Source organism: Electrona antarctica, assembly GCF_951216825.1.
Source record: "Electrona antarctica genome assembly, chromosome: 6".
Lineage (NCBI taxonomy): Eukaryota > Metazoa > Chordata > Actinopteri > Myctophiformes > Myctophidae > Electrona > Electrona antarctica.
Genome location: NC_136811.1, coordinates 25,201,476 through 25,225,167, shown reverse-complemented (window position 1 = coordinate 25,225,167; position 23,692 = coordinate 25,201,476). Strand labels below are relative to the sequence as shown.

The window sequence follows — 23,692 nt, the reverse complement described above, 5'->3', positions numbered from 1 at the left end:
TTCGCTTTACAATGGTGGCATGCAAAGATAGTCCATCTACAAGGCATCGTCTATGTGATGTGTTGAGTCCTTTCATTTCTTTTCACTGTAAATAATCTGAATCAAGGCAAAGGTTTGATTACAGTACAGTGTCATTGATTGAAGTCGTATTGCCCAGCCCTACAAAAGTACTGTGCAGTGATCAGATCACTGTACACAGTGGATAGTGTTATTTATTTGACCAAACAGGCCTTCATCTCAGGATTCTCATTAGAATGCAATCGAGAAGCGTGATTATATATATGTATGACATGAGACATGGTGCATTTATAGATATAGAAGATAGCAGCTCTACAAGCTCACTGCACCCTTCGTGACACACACACACACACACACACACACACACACACACACACACACACACACACACACACACACACACACACACACACAGTTTGTGAGTTGTGAGCTTTTACCCTTTTTTATTGAATTATCAATGATTGGTATTTTTATTTTTATTTTATTACAATTGATTTAATTGATTACTTCTATTAACACCCCTAAACTGAACACTTACACAAGCATTGATTTAGTGGTGGACCCAGCCGTGTCCACAGCAGCTGGCGGCCTGTTTTCTGCCCGTTTCTTTTTTAGGTACCCCAAAAACCTGGGAAAGTAGTACATCCTTACCTCAGAGGAAACACTATTCTTAGAGTCCTGCAAAGGATGTCAGTCAAAGCACTGCTCTGTGAAACATAAGCCAAAAGACACGAACACACACATACGCGCACACACACATACCTGTAGTGTACACACACATACGCGCGCACACACACACACACACACACACACACACACACACACACACACACACACACACACACACACACACACACACACACACACACACACACACACACACACACACACGCGCACAAGCACACACAACACACAACCTCTCTCTCTCATTCACCTTCTCTCACTCTTTCACTCTCCCTCCCTCTGTTCCGGTCAGATGTAAGTGAACTCAACCCCACACTTCCCCTGTGTTGACGCTGCTCCCCAAGCCCTCACATTCCAAGTCAGACCGAGTCAGACCAAACTGAGCCAAACCAGACTTATCACGGGGGAAGAATGTTTCCCAGTTCTCTCTGTTTTCACACAAACCCACAGTAAGATATCCAGATCCCTGGGCGAGAACAGAAGCAAACTTACTGTGAGAAGCATCTGAAATCCATCAGTGTCACTTTACTGCACAGAAAAATCTAAAATCACAGTAAAATCTAATGTAACTCACTATTGTCATTTTATTTTATTTTATACAGTTGTTCATTTTAGATGTATTGGAATACAAATATGTGACTGTCAACAAAATTGTATGGAGAGCTAGCTTCCTTAGTGTGAAGACACTGTTTAGGGTACTGCACTGAATGGCTGCTATGATCTATCCTGTTATCTATGCCAGGGGTTCTCAACGTTTTTGGCCAGGGACCCCCGGAAATGCTTTGGCAATGTCTCGGGACCCCCGCCCCGCCCCCTCCCGACCCCCAATATAAATTGACTGCTACAATAACCTTAAACCATTTTGGGCGGGAACCCCTTTTGGTGTTTTAAGCATTGTTATAATTTAGCTATTGAAAAATAGCAGATCTACAAGCTCATAGCGCGCCACCGAGTGGCGCGCTACGAGCTTGTAGGTCTGCTATTTTTGAAAAATCGTGAAAATAAAATTTAAAAATAAATCTTTTTTTTTTTTTTTTGAAAATAATTTGGGGACCCCCTAAAATAATTTGGCGACCCCCCGAGGGGTCGCGACCCACGGGTTGAGAACCGGGTTGAGAACCACTGATCTATGCCTAAGCAATCACACTAGGATATAGGTTAGCACTATCAGTACTAGTTATTGAGCATGAGCTGTCTCTACTGCTGCAGAAGACTGAGCATCAACATTACACACTTCTAAAGCATAATGTATTAACCTTGCTCGACTAGGCCATACAGACTGGCACGTGACTGCTCTGTTAGGAGGTCGACTGGCAGGGGAATGGCATACATTATCTGCCATGTACCGATGTACTTTTTTCCATCAGACCAGGTTATAAGTTAACGTCAAGATTTTGGGCACAAACCTGTTTTTTGTTTTGTTTTGCATAATTTCTTTCATACCAAATTCAGTTCACACAAGACACTATTCAGATTTGGCACTTGTGCCTGTGACATTACACCCTGTAACCTCCATTATGCTGCATTCACATGGATTCAGGCAAGCGGTAGACGGCAAATGGCAAAACTGCTGGACGGCACGGAACGGTAAAAACTAAAAAGATTAAATATTTTAACATTGATGCCGTCTGCCGTTACCGTCGCCGGTTCTGGCTGCCGGGCTGCCGTGCCGTCCTGTTCCGTTTACACTCCTGCTCCCGTCCACTAAAATGAAGTTTTTTTTTTGAAAATAATTTGGGGACCCCCTAAAATAATTTGGCGACCCCCCGAGGGGTCGCGACCCACGGGTTGAGAACCACTGATCTATGCTTATAGTTGCAAATTCAGTTCAATGTGTCATCAGGCTTATGCCTAAGCAATCACACTAGGATATAGGTTAGCACTATCAGTACTAGTTATTGAGCATGAGCTGTCTCTACTGCTGCAGAAGACTGAGCATCAACATTACACACTTCTAAAGCATAATGTATTAACCTTGCTCGACTAGGCCATGCCATAGCAAAATGCCTGGTTCAAGCATTGACTGTCATTAGCCACGGAGGCAATGACTCCTGGAGACGGAATAGGAAGGTTCTCAGTTCGATCTATGACTCCCCCTGGGTTAGTGTCAAAGTGCCCTTGATGACAGGTGTCTTGCATGGTTTCCTCTGCCGTCACTGTGAATGTGAGTGTGAATGGGCCAATGTAATGCACATTGTAAAGTACTTTGGATAAATGCGCTATATAAACGCTCCATTTACCAACACAATGTCCTCTATATTTAAACGTATGAACATTTCGCTCAACGAACACAATTGATTTTCAAGTAAAAAAAACAAGTGAAAGTTTTATTTTTATTTTTTTTATCCACTTGACAATCTGTCTGTTTTGGCGAGTATAAATTAGGCTTAAGCTGTGCAGATGCTCCATGGACAGGCTAGTCTGTTGTCTGTAGGATCGGAGCCAAGGGATTGGCAGGAGTACAGCATCAATCACAGACTAGTGCACAAACAGCACTAGTATGCATGTGGGTTCATTTTGGGGTTAGGAGTGCTAGATCTTTGATACTTTCAATGAAGCCTAGTTTGATATGCATTAGGCCATGGACCCCCGTTTGATATTGCCATATATATATTTTTTTTATCTCTGAAACCCCAATCTACATTATAAGATCCGACAATGTTAATTTAACTTGGCATTACAGACACGTAAAGTCCCATTTGTTTCATAACTATGAATTATTTAGCTGTTGCAAAAAAGTCAGTTTAGAATCAGCATTTAGCACCATACTGTACTATAGCTCACAGGTTTTAAATTGAGTAAAATTAAGCTTACCAGGAGGTAACCTGTACTTTCCTTGATGTAGAGAATTTAAGTAATTTAGAAAACTTACTTTGTATAAACTTAATCAAATATTGTTCCAGACAGTGATTCAACGTCTGAAACATTAAGTGGCATTACCTTGAAACATTTTTTAAGCACACTGCCCATCTGCCTCTTGTGTTATATTACTGGTGACGCAGCCAACAGCAGGCAAGATTAAGTAAGACAAATATTATAAAACGACTTCAAGTGTTGATACATGTCGTGAGTCTCCATTGTTTACCATTGTGTTAGAGATCTTTGAGAAAAGCTGCTTTGTTTTCAGCTTGTGGCATGAAGCACTGAACTAGTCCATACAGACTGGCACGTGACTGCTCTGTTAGGAGGTCGACTGGCAGGGGAATGGCATACATTATCTGCCATGTACCGATGTACTTTTTTCCATCAGACCAGGTTATAAGTTAACGTCAAGATTTTGGGCACAAACCTGTTTTTTGTTTTGTTTTGCATAATTTCTTTCATACCAAATTCAGTTCACACAAGACACTATTCAGATTTGGCACTTGTGCCTGTGACATTACACCCTGTAACCTCCATTATGCTGCATTCACATGGATTCAGGCAAGCGGTAGACGGCAAATGGCAAAACTGCTGGACGGCACGGAACGGTAAAAACTAAAAAGATTAAATATTTTAACATTGATGCCGTCTGCCGTTACCGTCGCCGGTTCTGGCTGCCGGGCTGCCGTGCCGTCCTGTTCCGTTTACACTCCTGCTCCCGTCCACTAAAATGAAGTCTGATTGCCGTCTACCGCTTGTCTGATTCCATGTGAATGCAGCATTAGGCTACACAGCATTTATCCAAAGAGACTGCAGTGCAGAAATAGGTTTACATGTAGAGATGTCAATTTTGTTTATTTATGTATGCTACAGCAGTAGTTCCTCTACTCTACCTCGAAGGGTACAAGTTGAACAAGTGTGTTCAACTTGAGCAACTTTAGTTTTTCCAGCTTTCAGAATGTAAAGGGGGTGATCCATCAAACCTCCAGTAACATTCAGCCTTTTTCTGCTACAGAATTTAAATAAGCTCTACTAATGCAGCTATTACTATTCTAGTGTCAGTTATACTCTACTGTACATGCATGATGGCGCTCATTCAGTTTATTTTTGCAAGGCAGGGGGCAATTGACCCTTTGTCAAATCCCATTGGTTGCTGTTGCTTGGTTGGACAAAAATCCTCTCTCTTCATCCACTTCCATTGAAAAGTTGACGTACGGCCAAAGGTCCCGGCGTGGCGGAGACAACAACAATAGTCTCTCCTCCCCCTAAAAGGAAATCCAAATCCTTCCTCATGAAGTTCACATTGAGGTGAAACCCAAACCATAACTCACTGTTCTAGCTGCATGTGTTAGATTTTCATGGTGTCTTTCCAACAATATAAAAAAATAGAAGTCTGCACACTGTAACTTTGTAAAGCTCCCATGCAGTCAAGGCTTTATTATAGATTGTTTTCCAACCAAGCCTGTTGGGAGGTGTAGAAGGACAATATGTCAAATCAAATATAATGCTATGGTGAATATCATAATAGTAAGTGAGAAAAGATTCAGACCAAGGGAAAGAGGCAAGAAAGAAAAATCAATTACAGATAAGAGGCGACCATAATACATATCCTATTTGCATTCTCCCTGTGGTGTTCTGCCATATCCCAGGAATGCACAGTTGCATTATTGCACCTTTTATGCACATGAACCCTAGCCTCCCTATTCTGGGCGTGTCATTCAGCAAAAATTAAAGAACATTTGGCAGAAAATAGCAGATGGTAAATAGCAGCGTTGCAATGCATTGTGTTGAGCTTGTAGATCCGCTAATAGCTATTATTTGATGTACAGTGAAGTACAGGTTTTATATGGTTTACGTTTACGTGGCTAATACGTACACCTTGTACGGAAAGAGAGAGTCCTTGGAGAGCTCTTTTTAGAAGTAGCAAATCGCCTGTGTACTGTATGTGGTGGCAATGCAAACGATCTCTGACAGTGTCCATGAAAACTTGCTGCACCATTACCTACACCAGGGGTGGGCAACTTGACGAAGGAGAGGGCCACTATATTTCCACACTCACTCCAGACGGCCACATTGCATATTACGTTACTGTCTTAGCAAAAATAGCCGATTTTGAGCTTGTATATCAGCTATTGTTGCTATTTAAATTGAAATCCTGATTTCGTTTTTTGTGCTATTTTTTAGTTGGAATCCTTTAATTTCAAATGCCTTTAATTATAAATGTAGTTACCAGTATGTTAACTTTATAAACTACATACATTGGACATGAGAAAATAACATTTTAATACTACTCATTAAGCTACTAATTTAGGCTGAAGTAATTAAAGCGGATCATGTTTGCAAATCATTAATATATCAGTATTCTGATATTAACCTGAGGGCCACATTAAGTGAAGGTGGGGGCCGCATGTGGCCCCCGGGCAACCAGTTGCCCATGTATGACCTACACCATAAGCTATCCACGTAGTTCACATACATATTGTCATGAGTGTCGTGAGTCATCATCCTGCATCAATCATGCAGCACGATCTCTGCAATACTCTACACATGCCACGCTATCATTGTCCTGTTGATTGATATGTGAACAACACATCTCCATGAGTGAGTGTGTGCGTGTGCGCACGTTCATGTTTGAGTTTGCATGTATACGTGCCAGTGAGAAATGTGTCTGCTTGCGTGTGTGATGTGACAGCGGCATGTGCCATTGCTGAACTGCTAGTGTCCGTGTGACATACTACCTATCATGTGTGTGAGGTTGATGTTGTCACCTCGCAGTGATCATATAGTCCAGGGGTGGGCAACTGGCGGCCCGGGGGCCACATGCGGCCCCCGCCTTCACTTAATGCGGCCCTCAGGTTAATGTCGGAATACTGATATAATATTGGTTTCATCTGTTACAATTCCACAACATGCAAACATGACCCACTTTAATTACTTCAGTCTAAATTAGTAGCTCATTGCTTCAACACAAGTATAATTAAAGGCATTTAAAATTACATAAAAATGTTAATTTTCAGGATTCCAATTAAAAAATAGCAAAAAAATTATTCAAGATTTCAATTTGAAAATAGCAAAAATAGCCGATCTACAAGCTCAAAACGCGTCGCGCGAGCTTGTAGATCGGCTATTTTTGCTACGACAGTAATATATGGCCCTAGGGAGTGAGTGTAGAAATATGGTGGCCCTCTCCATCGTCAAAGTTGCCCACCCCTGATATAGTCCTTCTGCCCACAGAGGACCGTTGACAGTGATGTCACGTCAGGCGCTGAAAGAAGAACGCCGGCAGATTACTGATCATGTGTCAGACATTCGGTTCCATGATTCTCCTGCTGTGAATTGCAAATGAAAATCCTTACTTCTCGGTCAATATGCATTTCTGACATGTAGTCCTGTGTCATTTTACGGGGCATTTATGTGCAGAAGTCAAATGGATTGCTCTCATCGTGGATGTGTTATGAGCCACCAGCCACCAGACCACCAGACCATGATTGACAAGCTTTATTTTGTGCTCGGCAGACTTGTAAATGAGCGGCTGTGCAGTGAGAGGAAATGATTTTGTGTGTGTGTGTGTGTGTGTGTGTGTGTGTGTGTGTGTGTGTGTGTGTGTGTGTGTGTGTGTGTGTGTGTGTGTGTGTGTGTGTGTGTGTGTGTGTGTGTGTGTGTGTGTGTGTGTGTGTGTGTGTGTGTGTGTGTGTGTGTGTGTGTGGATCACACAATTACAGTGTGTAGGGCAATCATTTCAGTTCTAGTTTGTTCTATGGGCTGTTATAACATATGAACTAGGCTAAAAGCAGCGATGGCACTGTAGTTGATAAGGTTATTGCGACTGCAAGTCGCAGTTAACTATGGAATCTAGCATTTCCCGTCATGATGTCATAGTAAATGCGACCTGCTGGCCAGCAACTACATCTGACCTCAAACCTCAAACCCTTAGATCTTCATATATGGATATATGTCAGAACCTGTTCTGACATTCCATATGTTGATCCTTCCCCAACCATCCTTCCTCTTCGATGTCTCCCTTTTGACTTATACCTGTCCATTCAAACTCTAGACGGGCCTGCCCCAAAGTTATTAGTGAAGCCGCGCCCGGCAGCCGGCGAAAACTAGAGTTCTCAACAGGTCCGAAAATTAAGGCCCGTCCCTACCTGGGCCCTCATCAAACCCTGTACACTCAAGAGAATGTCCCCGCTACCACCCTTAGATCTCCATACTGTATGGAGCTGACCTGTTCTGGCATTCCATATGTTGATCTGACCTCATCAAACCCTGTACACTTAAGACATGCTCCTTATATGGCCAGTACAACTTATAACTTGCTGTGCTGGCTCAGCAAAATGCTGAGTGTTCATGTTGGTCATCGCAACTACAGCTATTTTCAAAAAGGGCTGACCAATTTAGGAAAGGGTTTTACTTTGGTACTCCTAAGTATCATTTGATGGCAATACTTTTGTACGTTTACTCCAGTAAAACTTTGAATACAGGCCTTCTGCGTTGTAAAAGGAAAACGGTGTACTTCAACCACCACTGACTGCAGTGCACACAGACCCAGCCCTGGAACCCAGAGAGCTGTGGTTGTAGACAGGCTGGGGAGAGAGCTCAGTGTTGGCCATGTGCCAGGCCAGGGCCAGACTTTGACATGAACTGCAGCTTTACAGACTGAGGAATGTGGCTGGGCACACTTCACACACACACTCACTTCGCACGCACGCACGCACGCACGCACGCACGCACGCACGCACGCACGCACGCACGCACGCACGCACATACACACACACACACATGCACATGCACAGTCTGCAATGGCAATATTAGGACAGATGTCCATCCACCACTACTTTGTGGTAGACAAAAGCAAACAATATACAGCAGAGAATGGATCCTGTTCTTTTCATTGTTATGCTCCATTCACAGCTCTGTGTGCGTGCGTGCGTGCGTGCGTGCGTGCGTGCGTGCGTGCGTGCGTGCGTGCGTGCGTGCGTGCGTGCGTGCGTGCGTGCGTGCGTGCGTGCGTGCGTGCGTGCGTGCGCGCGCGAGAGAGAGAGAAAGTAATGGAGCGAAAATATGGCATCAGAGACACAAACAGAGACAATATGAGAGGATATACTGTATTAACAAGAGATGCAGGTTCACCAATGCAATTTAGACGTCTCCCTGGCTGCAGAGAGAGAAAGAGAGAGAGAGAGAGAGAGAGAATGGAGACATTATTGCTACATCATTCCTGTTGCCTCTCAGGCTGGGCTGCCTGGCGGTGACATTATCCTTGAGTCAGGCTTGTGTCCAGTCAGGCCATTTCCTATAATGAGCTAATATGCTGTGATGGTCGTCCAGGCCTGACCGCTGCTGCTGCTGCACCGCTGAGTTCCTCAGACCTGGCGGGCTGAAATCTATATTATATAGCAGCCCACAAGGTGCTACATTGTCACCGTCTGTCTCACGGTGTCCTCTGTGTTCATTTAACACACAGAATGCTCTGTATTTATCTTTCTGGCCTCCCCTTTCTCTCTTCATTCATCCCCTTCTTCTTTCCCGTCATATTATCCTTTTCAAAATGAAATGTCATGATTGTTTTGAAAGTTATGTAACATAAATACACTTTTTTGCTGGTGAGAAAAGAATCATGTTTGAGTAATTGCCGATTTTGCTCTGTTTTCCTTTTTTTAATAGCCTATATCAGAAGGGTTTTTCTCAGAACTTTGCAGCGAATTAAGGATTAGTAGTTTCATCATGGCGTGTGTGTGTGTGTGTGTGTGTGTGTGTGTGTGTGTGTGTGTGTGTGTGTGTGTGTGTGTGTGTGTGTGTGTGTGTGTGTGTGTGTGTGTGTGTGTGTGTGTGTGTGTGTGTGTGTGTGTGTGTGTGTGTGTGTGTGTGTGTGTGTGTGTGGAGAGAGAGGAGAGAGATGAGAGAGATGAGACCCTGAATCTTGAGTGTGTGTGTGTGCGTGTGCGTGCGCGTGTGGAGAGAGAGGAGAGAGAGAGAGTGCACTACTGTCGCTGCCAGATGCAAATTAGGGGTATCCAATGACATCACCCTCTAACTGCATCTGCAGAGAGAGAGAGCACCATCCTTCTCTCCCTCCCTTACAGTTCGCTCTCTACAGCACTCTATCTCTCTCTCTCTACAGCACTCTATCTCTCTCTCTCACTCTCTCTACAGCGCTCTATTTCTCTCTGTTAGCTCTCCCTATCGCTCAATTTTAACTTACTATGCTGCTGTTGTATTGTAGTTCCTATACAGATTAGAAATGGCTAATGTTTAATGTCCACCAACCATAAGATTATCTGTTTAATATTTTCGTCTTTCATTTCACTTTGTTGACTCTTGTTTCATAATATTCAGCAATATAAAAAGAGCAAGTCAATGAACACTCCTAAGTGTCCATTTATATTTCCTGCACTGCACAAATCAACACTCAATAGTCAGTGGGATGGCCTGGCGAGGAGCTCTCTCAGGTCATGTTGGGCCTGTCCTGGTTTGTTGTGTGATGCTGCTGCATGATGAGACCCTGAATCTTGTGTGTGTGTGTGTGTGTGTGTGTGTGTGTGTGTGTGTGTGTGTGTGTGTGTGTGTGTGTGTGTGTGTGTGTGTGTGTGTGTGTGTGTGTGTGTGTGTGTGTGTGTGTGTGTGTGTGTGTGTGTGTGTGTGTGTGTGCGTGTGCGCCTGTTGTTCCATTGTGTTCCTTGGTATTAACTACAGTATGTACCATCTGGTGAGAAGGCGGGGAAAATAATTAACACCAGCAGACCAGACCAGACAAGACAATGACAGATAACCTACATACAGTACATCAGTGGTTCTCAAACGTTTTCATTTCAAGGACCCCCCCATAGCGCTGAGAGAGTATAAATGGAACCAAATGGCGAGGGTCCATTTGGACAGTGAGGGGTTCATTCAGAACCAGAACCCCACTCAAGGAACTCTGAGGGTCCCTGGACCCCACTTTGAGAACCACTGCAATACACAGCTACAGTATGATAAACAATGACCAATATTTCCACAGGCTTTTAATATTGATTGATGATTTTAGGGTTGATGTAATGGTTCATGTGCTGGATTCAAACTTTAATGCAAGGTAGCACAGTGACATCCCTAAAGTAATTGATTTAGCTTTTGCAGTTGTTTGGATGGAAAATATCCAATGTCTAGTTATTTTATGCTAATAATAATTATTATTATATAAGTAATTAAGTACAGTCTTTATGATAACAATTTCCACTTTTGGTCCAATAATGTGGTAATTTTGATTATGGGTTGAATGAATGATTGTTTAATGGCATGCTGTCTAGTGTCTATGCAAGTGAAATAAATTGGGATCATCTAGTTCAGTATTGTCCATTTCTCATTTGCACTGCAAACCATGCTACTGTACGTATATAATCTAAGATATTTTGGGAAAAGTAGCCTTTTCTCCTTCTTGTCTTATAATGACAATTGAGAGGAAAGTAATCTGTTTTCATTAGAAACAGAAAGTGATTATTTACTGGTCCTTGGGGAAGGGGACATTACTTTTCTGCATTCATACATAATGATTCTCAGAACGTTAAGGTGAACACATGGCGATACTTTCTTTCTCAGATACATGCTTGCTCAACATGTACTGTAGACTGGGTCAAACCAGCGGCCTTCTTTTATTTTTTGAGTGGTGCAACCACTCCAAGGAACAGTAATGTCACTATGGGACTATGTGACTATGTTTAGAGTGTGGGACTATGTGGCTATGTTTAGAGTACCAGTAGGGGCAAAGGTGGCGCTGTTGTGCCAGAAACAGAGAGAGAGAGATATTGCTGCACTGTTGCCTGCTAATGAGAGAGAGACGGGAGAGAAGACACAAAGTTTGTCGGGATCGGGACTCGAACCCGCAACACACTGTCATGCTGGATTACCAGCCAAGGTGCCTGGACCGCTAAGCCGGCCCTGGCCCAACCAGCGACCTTCTGATTCCCAGACAGCCTCTCTCTACCCACTCAGCAACAGTTTTCAACTGTAATAGGCTTTAGGCAACTGTTAATTTAAGCATATCTTAAGTAGGTAGTTGTGACTGTTAGCTCCAAATCTCTGGAGATGAGAAGTTTTAACTGGGTCTGTATGATTTACTATGGCTGATGACTCTATTGACAATCAGCTCAGTGCCTCAAGCTACCTGGTTTGGTATCACTTTCATTATGGCGAAAGCATGCATGGGTCCCTTTTTAGAGAAAGCTTTGTTGTGGAAACAAGCCATGCAATGCAGGCTTCAGCAGAGAAAGATTTAGCGTTTGGTTCATTTGAACTATAGAATAGCATTTGATCTATGAATTTGTCATTGTGTCAACCAAAGACATTTCATTTGAAATTAGGTAAAAGATTCACATTGTATGAGTTGTTAAGTCTTTGCATGCACAGCATGTGCATGGACTATAGTGAACGCTTGCTAAATAGTACAATTAAATAACATTGTCCAATCACTGGTTGACACTAGTAGAAACAAAGCAGATCCTAGTTTTGAGTTAAAGATAAACGAATAGCTGCATCTATAATAACAGGACTTGAGGAAAGTGCCATGAAATGTTGTAAATGGCTCCTGGAGGTTTAGCTGACTTATCATGTTAGTTACTTAGTCTTAGCTCTCTTACTGTGCATTCTATAATGTCTGTACTAAAGGAACAGGATATATTGAAGGCCTACAACAGAAGTTTGGAAGCTTGCATACAGTAGCAGTATTTCAAATTTCAGCACTACAGCATTTCCCAATACAATTGGAAGTAGAGGCAGTTGTGAATAGGCTTCATAAGATCCTTGGCTCTACTATACTAGTCTTTGTGTTGTCTTTGTTGTTTCGGTGTGTGTACATCATCTGTGATTCAGAAATCTGGATTCCATGCTTTACAATCTAACCTCTCGGTGTGTCTCTGTTTCAGGGTTTCATCGCAATGAAGACATGAAGGCCATTGATGTGCTTCCCATCCTCAAAGAGAAAGTCGCCTTTCTTTCAGGTACTATATGACACCATTCATCCCACCCTGGGAAGTGACAGTGGAAAGATTTCAATGGAATAATCGATAGAATCATTTAGCATAGCTGTACGGATGGCGCAGGGGTAAAGTAGCGGCCCACCACTGTGGGGGCAGTGGTTCGATTCCTCCACGGCGACTCCGGCTTGGCCAGGCGCTCCAATAAACACAATAGGCTCTATGCACACAGAATAACTTTCCCTACTTCCTTCACAGGTGTTACCAATGTTACCAAATTAAGGCTCTGTTCCATTTTGTGTACAGTGGTTCCCGTAATTCCATTTGTACACTCAGAGTTCTATCGATGCAATAGCAACTCCTACAGGTTAGCTGGGGCGCTTGGGGAGCATGAGGAGTGGGAGTGGGAGTGGGAGGGATTTGCGTGTTCCTCTGCACCCATTACTCTGTCCCAGTTGAAGCTCCTCACTTTCTGGTGAAACTCTGAGTCCATGTGTGTTCCCACACCAAACAGTAGGAGTTTGCAGAGATTTCTACACATGGAGGGAGTTGGCAGTGTCTGAATTGGGAGAAAAAAACACAAACAAAGAGACATATAACTATGTTGCTAGGATCCTGTGCTGCTTCGGTCTCTCAATTTTGGACTTCAAAAGTTCCACCAACTCTGGCAATATGCAGTGTCCCTTCATTTGTCCCAAACAAAACAACCCACCAGTCTGAAAGCATGTCAAATGTGAAACTGTGAGATTTGGTTAAGAATGTTTCTTCTCAATGGTGGATTTTGGTTCCAGGTGGTAGAGACAGACGGGGAGGTCCAGTTCTCACGTTTCCGGCACGGAGCAACCATGACAGAATACGACCGGAGGACTTACGTAGACTCATAGCTTACCTCGCTACAGTCCCCAGGTAAGGTACAGTGCACTTCAATATGCACGCACGCACGCACGCACGCACGCATGCACGCACACACACACACACACACACACACACACACACACACACACACACACACTCGCTGCATCACATTCACACATACACGAAAATGGTTTCAAAACAAAATATTGACTTGAATAAGGTTTACAAATGTAAAATGTTTTATCGGCAATTAGAAAGAAGAAAATAAATGTATGAAACAGCTGCTCAACTATTTTAGTTATATATATATAGGCTAAATAGTTACATAAACAGACACGCAAGCACGCACACACGTACGCACGCACGCACGCACGCACGCACGCACGCACGCACGCACGCACGCACGCACGCACGCACGCACGCACGCACGCACGCACGCACGCACGCGTATAGTGTGGCATTATCCACACTATACTTTCCAATCCCATCCACTTTCTCTTTATCTCAAACTGTCCCACCTGGCTTGGCCTTCAAAGGAGGACACTGGAATAAGGTTCCCCATATCTGAAGCGGGACCTGCCTGGGGCTATGGATTAGCTCCATGATGGTTTAATTTATCATTCTCTGTGAAGGTTCAACCTCTCCCTTTCTCACATTCTACACACTTTTCCATCCATCCCACACTTTTGGACAAGCCATCATGTACAGGTTACCTAGCTTGTGACGGCATGCTGTTAGAGAGAGTGGGTCAGTTATGTATGTAACATATTGTTAAGCACTTTCATGCACCTGGCTTCCCTTTTGTGGCATGATGTCACTATAGAGGGTATGTGCATTCATAAAGTGAATGGCAGATCGAGTGGCAAAGTGAGCGACAAAGTGAATTTTTTGCCACTCAGTAGGCATTCCCGCATTAACGTCCGGGTATGATGATGATGTCACGTGCATACCCTCTATAGATGAACATTTTGAAAATCTTTTTAAAAAATGTCAAAAGATGCTGCGTTATTCGTTGTGTGATGTGCTTTAAGTATTCCCTGTAAAGCAATAAGCCACAAGAGGTCTCAGGTTACCTTGTATTTTATAATGGCTGAGAGGCGTGGTGACACGACGCTCAGCGGAGTGTCTCCAAACCTCACAGACATTATAAAATACACGGTAATTTCGGACCTTGCGTGGCTTATTGCTTTTCTAAAACGGTTACAAACATAGCAATATTAACATCATAAAACTATTCCTAATTCACAAAAGTAGTTACACTTTGCGCCCACCAGAGATAGCCAGCAGTCCAGCCATGTGTTTACGACAAACTTTGCCAAACAAACACATCGAGAAAAAACATTTATGTGTTAGGTTAGTCTCATGGTCCCTAACATTCAATAGATTTTTTTTTTTTTTAAATCCAGATTTAGCTGATATGTCTAGTAGGGCATTCACTTCTAGTCATTTTTACTAGTTGACTAGTTGCTTAGTTTACTAGTTGTTTAACTAAACACATTTTTTTTGGAAATAAATATTTGTACATTTAAAAACTGTGTACATTGGTGACTATAACTATAATCTAGTTTACTACGTGGTCTAATCAGAAACCAACCAATCAGAATCAAGTATTGGGACTAACAGTTTATCCCCAATCATTTGATGACTTTGACCAGCAGTGGTTCCTTATGGAGACACAAAGTTAAAGAGTCTCCTTTGCGTCTCCATAGCACCTCCACGTAACACGTTAGAGGTTGACAGTTAGAAAACACTTACTGGCTGTTGTTCAGTCGTGTTGTGTTTTGTTGTGCTCTCCTCTGTTCGGTAAGTTACAGTTTGTGAAGTTTCCCAGGCCACCCAAGCTTCAGACTGACCTGTTGTTGCTCACACTTGCTAGTTTGTTTGTAGTTTGTTGGAGACTGTTCTGTTGTCTCTTGTATTTCGCTAGCCTGGTTAATAAACCAGACCGAATCAGCCGTTGGCAAAAAAAAGTTGCCTACCAGCGGATTACGGTCTGGCGAGGCTCAGTAGCACGCCTCTTTCCTACAGCAGAGAACAGGTCGGACCAATCGGGACACGGTATGCAATATAGGCGGGCTTTGGTACAGTGACGTTCAATGCTTGAGACTTTTGACTGACAGTAGCTCTGACCAATTGCGTCAAAGAGAAAATGTTCCCCGGGAAATGAAATCCAAGTGGAGCCAGCCCAGACTGATATACCGCGACAGTGTTGTGTGATATTAGTCTGGCTTATTAGCCAGGTTAGTATTTCGCTACATCAAGGTTTTTCTTTGTTTGTAAGATGGTCTTGCTTACATAGTTACATTGTCAAAATGTAGCCTGTGACGTTGTGAGTACACAGTCTGGTGAGTTGTGGTTGTGGAAGACCTCAAATCATTTGATTGTGTTGAGACATAGAGGTGAGGTTAAATACCTTTGAATCCTCTCCACCAGGAAGAATAAAGAACGTCTTAAGATATCTGCATGTTTTTTGCACTGAGAATGAAAGAATCTTCCATTCTTCTATTTCCTCACTTTTCCCCTAATTTTCTCTCATTGTCTCCACCAGGCCGAGTATGTTTTGCACCCTGTCCGTCCGTCACAACAGCTAATCTCTGGCACCGTTTTTCACATGTGTTATAGCGCCACCAGGAGGCAGATTTTGGCAAAACACTTTTTTTGACAGTACAACTACAGCTTTTGTCCAAATATCATGCAAACGGTACACAGTCTCTCTATAGCCATTACATGAAACAGCTCTTTCAGATTTTTCATACTCCAAGATTGGTGTCAAAAAGGTTTGCAGGAGTGCTGCATTTTTAGCGACCGCTTGTGGTGAAACTGCATGCATATTCACACTAGGCTGAGCAAGAAATGCCACTTGACATTTTTCAAATCAGCCTCATGGTGGCGCTAAAAAGACAGAGTAACTTCTTTAACTATAACAGGACCAATCCACATAAAACATTGTATGCACACTCCCTAGAGGCCAAGGAAAAATATCTGGTCTGCTTTTTTCAAATCTGCCTTTTAGGAGGCCAACTTATGTGAAACACATTTTATTTCTCTTTGTGATTCTGACATAATAAATCCTCTACAACACACTACAAGTTCCAGCTACTGTAAGTCTTTGTCTATTGATTATTAACTGCTACTTCTATGATCACTCAATACCAAACAATGCACGCCCACAACAAACGTTCCTGACCTGGTGGAGACCTGTGCTACGAGGAGCACTTTTTCTAGTTCCCTTTCTTTCTCTGCTCTCTTTTTCTTGCTCACTCACTCTGCCACCCGCCCCCTCCCTCTTTTTCTTTTTGAATCTCTCTGCTGTTTTTCTCTAGCCATTTGGCTGCCAGTGTGTTTCCAGAGAGTGAGGTCAGAGTGAGTTAGTGCAGGAGGGCCCATGCCTGTTTCTGTCTGCTAGCTAGACACTGAGATTAAAGCCTTTAACACTGAGAAATAACCTTTTATGGACTTATACAGCGCCACGACGCCTGGTAAGCAAAGGAGAACATTTCAGTTTAATTCTTCTTTTATTCCCCCCCAGGTGCTCTGCTGAGGGGATTTGTATGCTATGGCGTATTTTCATTTGAAAGTCGTTCTCTTTTCTTCTCTTCACTTGACTTTTTATTTTCCAAAGGCTAATGTTGTTCCCCTTTTTCTCTGATTTATGCTACACAAGCAGAGATGTATTCATCATTCGGTAGCTTGAAGGGATCTCTTTTGCATCAGCCTTGTTGTGTTGTTGAAACCCAGAAGCTTTCTTTTTAACTTCACCGTCAGTGAGATTTATCATTTCATGTGTTTATGCCTATACCTTTGTTAATATCATACCTTCCATTTGTTTGCAGTTCAGTCAATGTTTTCACTCCACACCATTTCCCATTTGCCCGTATATCATTTCATGTGTTCATTAGCTAACCTAATCTTTTATTGTCGGTTGATCTCTTTTTTGTGTGTGTGTTTCAGTGAGGAGGTGGCCAGACATGGCTTCACGGTCATCGTGGACATGCGTGGTTCTAAGTGGGACAGCATCAAACCGCTTTGTGTGTGTGTTTCAGTGAGGAGGTGGCCAGACATGGCTTCACAGTCATCGTGGACATGCGTGGTTCTAAGTGGGACAGCATCAAACCGTGTGTTTGTGTGTGTTTCAGTGAGGAGGTGGCCAGACATGGCTTCACAGTCATCGTGGACATGCGTGGTTCTAAGTGGGACAGCATCAAACCGCTGCTGAAGATCCTCCAGGAGTCCTTTCCCTCTTGTATCCACGTTGCTCTCATCATCAAACCGGACAACTTCTGGCAGAAACAGAGGACGAACTTCGGCAGCTCCAAGTTTGAATTTGAGGTGGGTGTGAGCGCTCTATTATTGTACTTCTCACAACAATAACACTCTTTTCTCATCTGCAGCATTGAACTGTTGTGTTTGGCCCTTATTTGTGAGCAGGCAGCATGCCATTGTGGGATTCATTGGCACTACATAACAGCATTTGTTAAAGGCTAAATTCTACTACTTGACTTTATTCATAACTTAGCTTGATGTGGTTGTCACACATAGAGTAATCCATCAACTTGTGTGCCAGTCTTAGCTAGAACACTCATTTACGAGACCAGTAGTTTAGTGTAAAACATTTGCTTCCAAAATAAGCGGACAGTTTTACTGTTTATAGCATGAGGGAAAGACTATATAGGAGTGACTCTTTTGTTCATTGTTAGCACTAGTATGTATCTGTTGTCTGTCCTTAAATGTGCAAACTTCATGCCTCTTCAGGGCATTGCCGTTAACCACTTAACCCTTTATAATTAGTTGACCGGGATCCCCCAGGACTCAGTAGATCCTCTAGTATCTCCCTCTACACCTAACCTGGAATATGGTTAGGTGCGTACCATATAGTCTGATGCCTGACCATGAGTTCCCGGTTTGATTCTTGGACCGGTCGGATCATTTGCTGCGTGTCACTCCCCTACATTCGTTCCCTGTTTTCTGTCTTTCTCCACTGACTGTCGAGAACTGTGAACTGCTCATGGCACCAAGTTCACACTCGAGTCTCGACACAGCCCTTGATGAGCAGATCTTGAGATATATACAAAAGACAGACAGAGATTCTGTGAATTTATAGAGTGATACTACATATTTGTCTTTTAAATTGAAGTTAGTTCATATTAGCCATTAAGGCCTAATTTTAGTGGCTTTAATTGGACTGCCACTTGATGACAGTGGAAGTGTTCTGTCCCGTGTGAGCATGTGGTGCTGGTATATTTAGTACTGACCCGGTTACTATGGAAACAGGATATATAGGACACCACCGAGTGTTTCTTTTCCACAGGAGAGAGTTGGCCGCTTGGATTCTTGTGATGACCAATCATTTTGTATGTGAGTTAGCAGCAGTGATGGGGATCAGAAGTGTTCTCTGTTTGAGTCCCTAGGCTATGTGAGAAGAACTGGTAGAGGGAGATAACTGCTTTCCCCTCCCTCAGCATCCACTATTGAAATGTGCCAACTGCTCCAATGGAGCTGCTCAGTCAGTAGCAACCAATGCAAAACTGTGGGTTGACTGGGCAGCTCCCAGGTGTGAGCAATAATAATGTATGTAGGTGTCCACTCTTTTCCTGCAATTACTTGCCAAGCCTCTCCATGTACGTAAATTCATTGCTCTTGGCCAGCTTTTGTACAAACCAGGACACAGTACGTGGTTAAACATTTCATCTCACCAGGATCAATTCAATATTAATTTGTAATCCAATAAATTCAGGAAATGGTTCTGTTCATATATTGAAAAACGTGTTTTAATTCCATTGTCTAATATGCATGTTAAGAAATAATTGGGAATCAATGTTTAATCACATCTGCTGGTTCTATTTACATTTTAATTTGTTGAAGTGAAGGTTAATTGAGTCACCTCTTGAGGTGTATTGTTTGTGTGTGCTGTGCTAATGTGGACCTCAGCAATTTCTGCTCCTGGGGGCTTAAATCCATGTGTATTCTGTCTTATTAATGATAACACAAATGTCTGGAATGTTGTTGTTTTTTCACCCCACCCATCTAAACAGTGGACATGGGCAACCGATGGCTTTGCACATTCCCTTCGTAATCTAGGTTTAAGGATGGAGGCCGTGGGAGATATTATTATATATCATACTATTATTTTGACAACTTGAGACTTGATTGGTTTGAAACATGGTGATGACAATGATGATGATGATAATAAGGATTCTCTTGTTCTTGTACATCTGTCCCTCCTTTCCTTGATGTCTCCCTCTCTCTTCCTGCTGTTTGTCCTTTCCTTTATGTCTCCCCATGTCCCCTGTCTCTCCCCAGACGGTGATGGTTTCTCTAGAGGGTCTGTCCAAGGTAGTGGACCCCTCACAGCTGACAGCTGACTTTGAAGGCAGCCTGGAGTACAACCATGATGAATGGATTGAGGTGGGCCTCTCCTTTTTTATTTAATGTTATGTTATGGTTTTTCTTTTCTTGTCTTTTCTTTTCATTTATTTTCACCTTGTTCTAATTTTTTTTGGAGGGTTTCTGTTTTTGTCACTAACAAAAACATTAAATGCAATGAACAGAGTTTAATGTTTGTTTTGTCTGTCACTGAGCAAATCGCCATATGCATGTTATGTTATGATATTGTGATGATGTAAGATGATAAGAGTTGGTAATGCGCACCTCACTTCACACAGGTGTGATTTCTAGACAGTAGATGAAGCAGAAGCAACAGTAAAATAATTCCACTTGGATCAGATTTAGTTTGAGTTAACTGAGGATATCATAGTGCACCTATATGTAATAAAAAAATAAATAAAAAAACTCCTCCACTTCTCCAGGTGCGTCTCTCCTTCGAAACGTTCGCCGGGGACGCGGCGCGGGCTCTGTCCCGCCTGGAGGAGCTCCAGGAGACCCTGTCCCAGCGAGACCTCCCGCGCGACCTGGAGGGGTCACGGCGGCTCATGGAGGAGCATGCGGCGCTGAAGAAGCGAGCCACAAAGGCGTCCGTGGAGGAGCTGGACGCCCAGGGGCGACGGCTGCTACAGCGGCTGCAGACGCAGACCGCCGGAGGGGGGGTCAGCAGCGGGGACGGCGGGGGCTACGGTAACCGTGGCGTCGGCGCGAGCGGCGACTCCAACGACCACCACCACCACCATGGGTTCCACGCCGCACATGCCGACGCCCACAACCTGGTGGCCAAAGTGACGGGCTTGTTGGATAAGTTGCACGGAACGCGGCAGCATCTGCAGCAGCTGTGGCACATGAGGAAGCTGAAGTTGGACCAGTGCTTCCAGCTGAGGCTGTTTGAACAGGATGCCGAGAAGGTGACAGAAATGTTCCTCTGGTTTTAGCTGGTCGTATTGTCAATATACACTTATTTAACTAAGATTTAATTCAACTTTGACTTAAATTTGTATGTGTAATTGGCAAAATGTACTAGTATTTGCACATGAAACTGCACAAGTTTTCTAACATGTGAGCTTGCATGCATGCATACTTAACCTCAGGCTTTGAAATTAATCTTCAGCATTGGATGGTTGTGTGTGTCGGCTTTCCTTCGTATGCATATGCCCATTGGATCTCTTGCATGATAAGGCAAGTCACGTCAGATTTAGAGATTTTACAAGGCATCGCATAAGGCATGTTTAGATTGTGTGTGTGAGTGGCGTGTGAGTGTCTGTGTGTGTGTGTGAGTGTGAGTGTGAGTGTGAGTGTGAGTGTCCGTGTGTGAGTGTGTGTGTGTGTGTTCTCACTGTATGTTTCTGGAGCTAGTGAATATAGTTGTAGGAACATCATTTAGCCAGAGGCAGATGGAGAGGCCTGCTGGGGAAGAGTGTTTGACAGTCAGGCAGATCTCTAATTATGCACACACACACACACACACACACACACACACACACACACACACACACACACACACACACACACACACACACACACACACACACACACACACACACACACACACACACACACACACACACACACACACACAGTGATGTCCTTTTATTGTTGTTCCTACTCATTAGACTCATTAGAGAGGGACTAGCGGAGGACTAGCCCAGGGACATGAGCACACAGATGACTGATGAGGGCTTTAAGCTAATTACAAACACCAAGCAGCAGGCTCTCTCTTATTTTCACTGCTGTGTGAGAGAAGGAACCATTTCAGGGATTCAGCATATTTTAAAATATGAATTTTCCACTACCAAGTGTTCACAGGCTCTCATTTAAAAACGCAATCCATAACTTTGTACTGAATAACATGTCAGTTGAATCCATATGTGGTGACTTGAGCCGAGGTATAGTCTCCTAAATGTAGAGTCATTTGGTGGGTAGGACCACTACGGGTTGACAAGAAGGCGCTTAATTGTGCAAGAAACCCGTGCCGTGCGGGTCTTACGGCTAGCAGCTTTAAATGTGTGTAGTAACAGCTGTGTTTTCCCAGTAAGCTGTATGTGGCCTTTAATGGCAGCCTGGATGATCCTGACCCTGCCTTGACATACAGTACATGGAGACCAATTGAATTAATTTCCTTTGTCATTCGAATGTCTGTAGCTGACGCGTTATTGTGGATCCCACCGCAGCTCTAGGCAAACTCCACTGTGATTGGCCAGTAGTCACTGTGATTGACAGACATTTCACGTTTTTGCAACTATGCCTAAGCCTAACCCTAACCTCAGTAAAACTAGACCTAAACCTAACCCTAACCTCAGTAAAACTAGACCTAAACCTAACCTCATTAAAACTATGCCTGCCCGGGAGCCAATCAGAATCTATCCTAGAGCCGTGGTGGGATTCATAATCACGTGTAGCTCACTAACATAGCTCTATTCAATGGCCGCATGCAGGAGAAAGTGAATTGCTAGTTCTTTGTCACTTGGGCTAATCCTATACAACTATAACTTATGGTAAACCTACTTTATAACATATACCGGTATATACATTTGTATCATTGCATCTACAGACAATGTTTGTCTTTAACAGAAACTAGAGTAATTTGTTAAAATGTTGCATTGTGCTACATACATTTATGCAATATCTAATTCCACTGGAACCTAACATTGCCTCTTGGGGGTTGAACATCTGGCTGACTGTGTGTGGGATGCTTTTCTGTGGTGTTATGGGTACTGTATGCTATTAACTGTCTTCTTAAACCTGTCATTCTCTGGCTCTGTCTCTCTGTCTCTCTGTCTCTCTGTCTATGTCTCTGTCTCTGTCTCTCTCTCTGTCTCTCTCTCTGTCTCTCTCTCTCTCTCTCTCTCTCTCTCTCTCTCTCTCTCTCTCTCTCTCTCTCTCTCTCTCTGGGTGGCCATGTTTGTAGGCCCATTTTAATGCTGGTATATTCTCCCACTGATCTGTTTGTAGATGTTTGACTGGATCATGCACAACAAGGGTCTTTTCCTGACCAGCTACACAGAGATCGGAGGGAACCACCAACACGCCGTGGAACTGCAGACCCAGCACAACCACTTCGCTATGAACTGCATGGTGAGTTTCTGTCTTTATCGCCCCACTATGCTGACCTGTGTAACTGTGTTTACCCTTTGGTTTATTTCAGTTCTTTCGCTGCATATTATCAAATCACTTTCTCCTCCACTTCCTCCACCCTGTCCTGCTCGGTCATGCTGTTGTGTCTCTCTGAGCGGTGCCCCGTAACTGACCCATATCGCCGCCCTGCTCCTGTCACCGCCTTGCAGCAGCCTCGTGCTTCTACACTGCACCATGTGTGCAGCTCTGCCCCCTATAGGCTAGCCCAGCCCTGGCATTATATATTACCTCAACTTTCTATTCTGCAATATTATCGACCCCTTAGCCCCGATCTGCCCTCAGTGCTTTCCCAAGTTGTACACTCTCATTTAACTGTACATGTACATCTGACACTCTGCTAACCCTCAACTCGATCATCTCCTCCCAATACTGCGGTTCTGTCTCTCACCCTGCCGCCATGCGCACACTGCCCCCCTCACTCCCCTCCCCTCATGTCCCGTCCCGTCCCGTCGCGTCTCATCACATCACCTGCAGCCTTACCCCTCCACGCTCAGATCCTTTTTAAACTTCCTCACTTCTTTTCCCAGAACGCCTTTGTGCTCTTCTCTTTTCCCCTTCTATTCTTCATAAGCTATAATATAAAAAGGTTTAAAAAGAACAAATATCACAAATGGGTTAATGCCCCTTCTCCTCTTCATAGGCTAAAATATGGAAATAACCAGGTCTATTTTTCTGAGCTTCCAAGCTGTGAATAAAGGCATCAACCTCTATGAATTATGTTCATATTCTTTATTATTGATGTCCTGTCGTGTGTAAAAGACCTTTAGCAGTAATATCAGTACAGTTACAACAATGCACTTAATTGT

The 23,692-nt window shown here is 43.4% G+C and overlaps 1 protein-coding gene across 1 annotated transcript in view; it reads left to right on the top strand.

Moving 5' to 3' along the window:
• The window catches only part of triob (trio Rho guanine nucleotide exchange factor b), a 175,144-nt gene that overhangs the window by 51,880 nt on the left and 99,572 nt on the right, over nucleotides 1-23,692 (top strand). Inside the window, exons 5-10 of the mRNA XM_079504312.1 lie at nucleotides 12,462-12,536; nucleotides 13,304-13,418; nucleotides 17,504-17,696; nucleotides 19,668-19,772; nucleotides 20,174-20,659; nucleotides 22,704-22,826. Coding sequence (XP_079360438.1) covers nucleotides 12,462-12,536; nucleotides 13,304-13,418; nucleotides 17,504-17,696; nucleotides 19,668-19,772; nucleotides 20,174-20,659; nucleotides 22,704-22,826 — 1,097 coding nt within the window. The remainder of the gene's footprint in view (nucleotides 1-12,461; nucleotides 12,537-13,303; nucleotides 13,419-17,503; nucleotides 17,697-19,667; nucleotides 19,773-20,173; nucleotides 20,660-22,703; nucleotides 22,827-23,692) is intronic.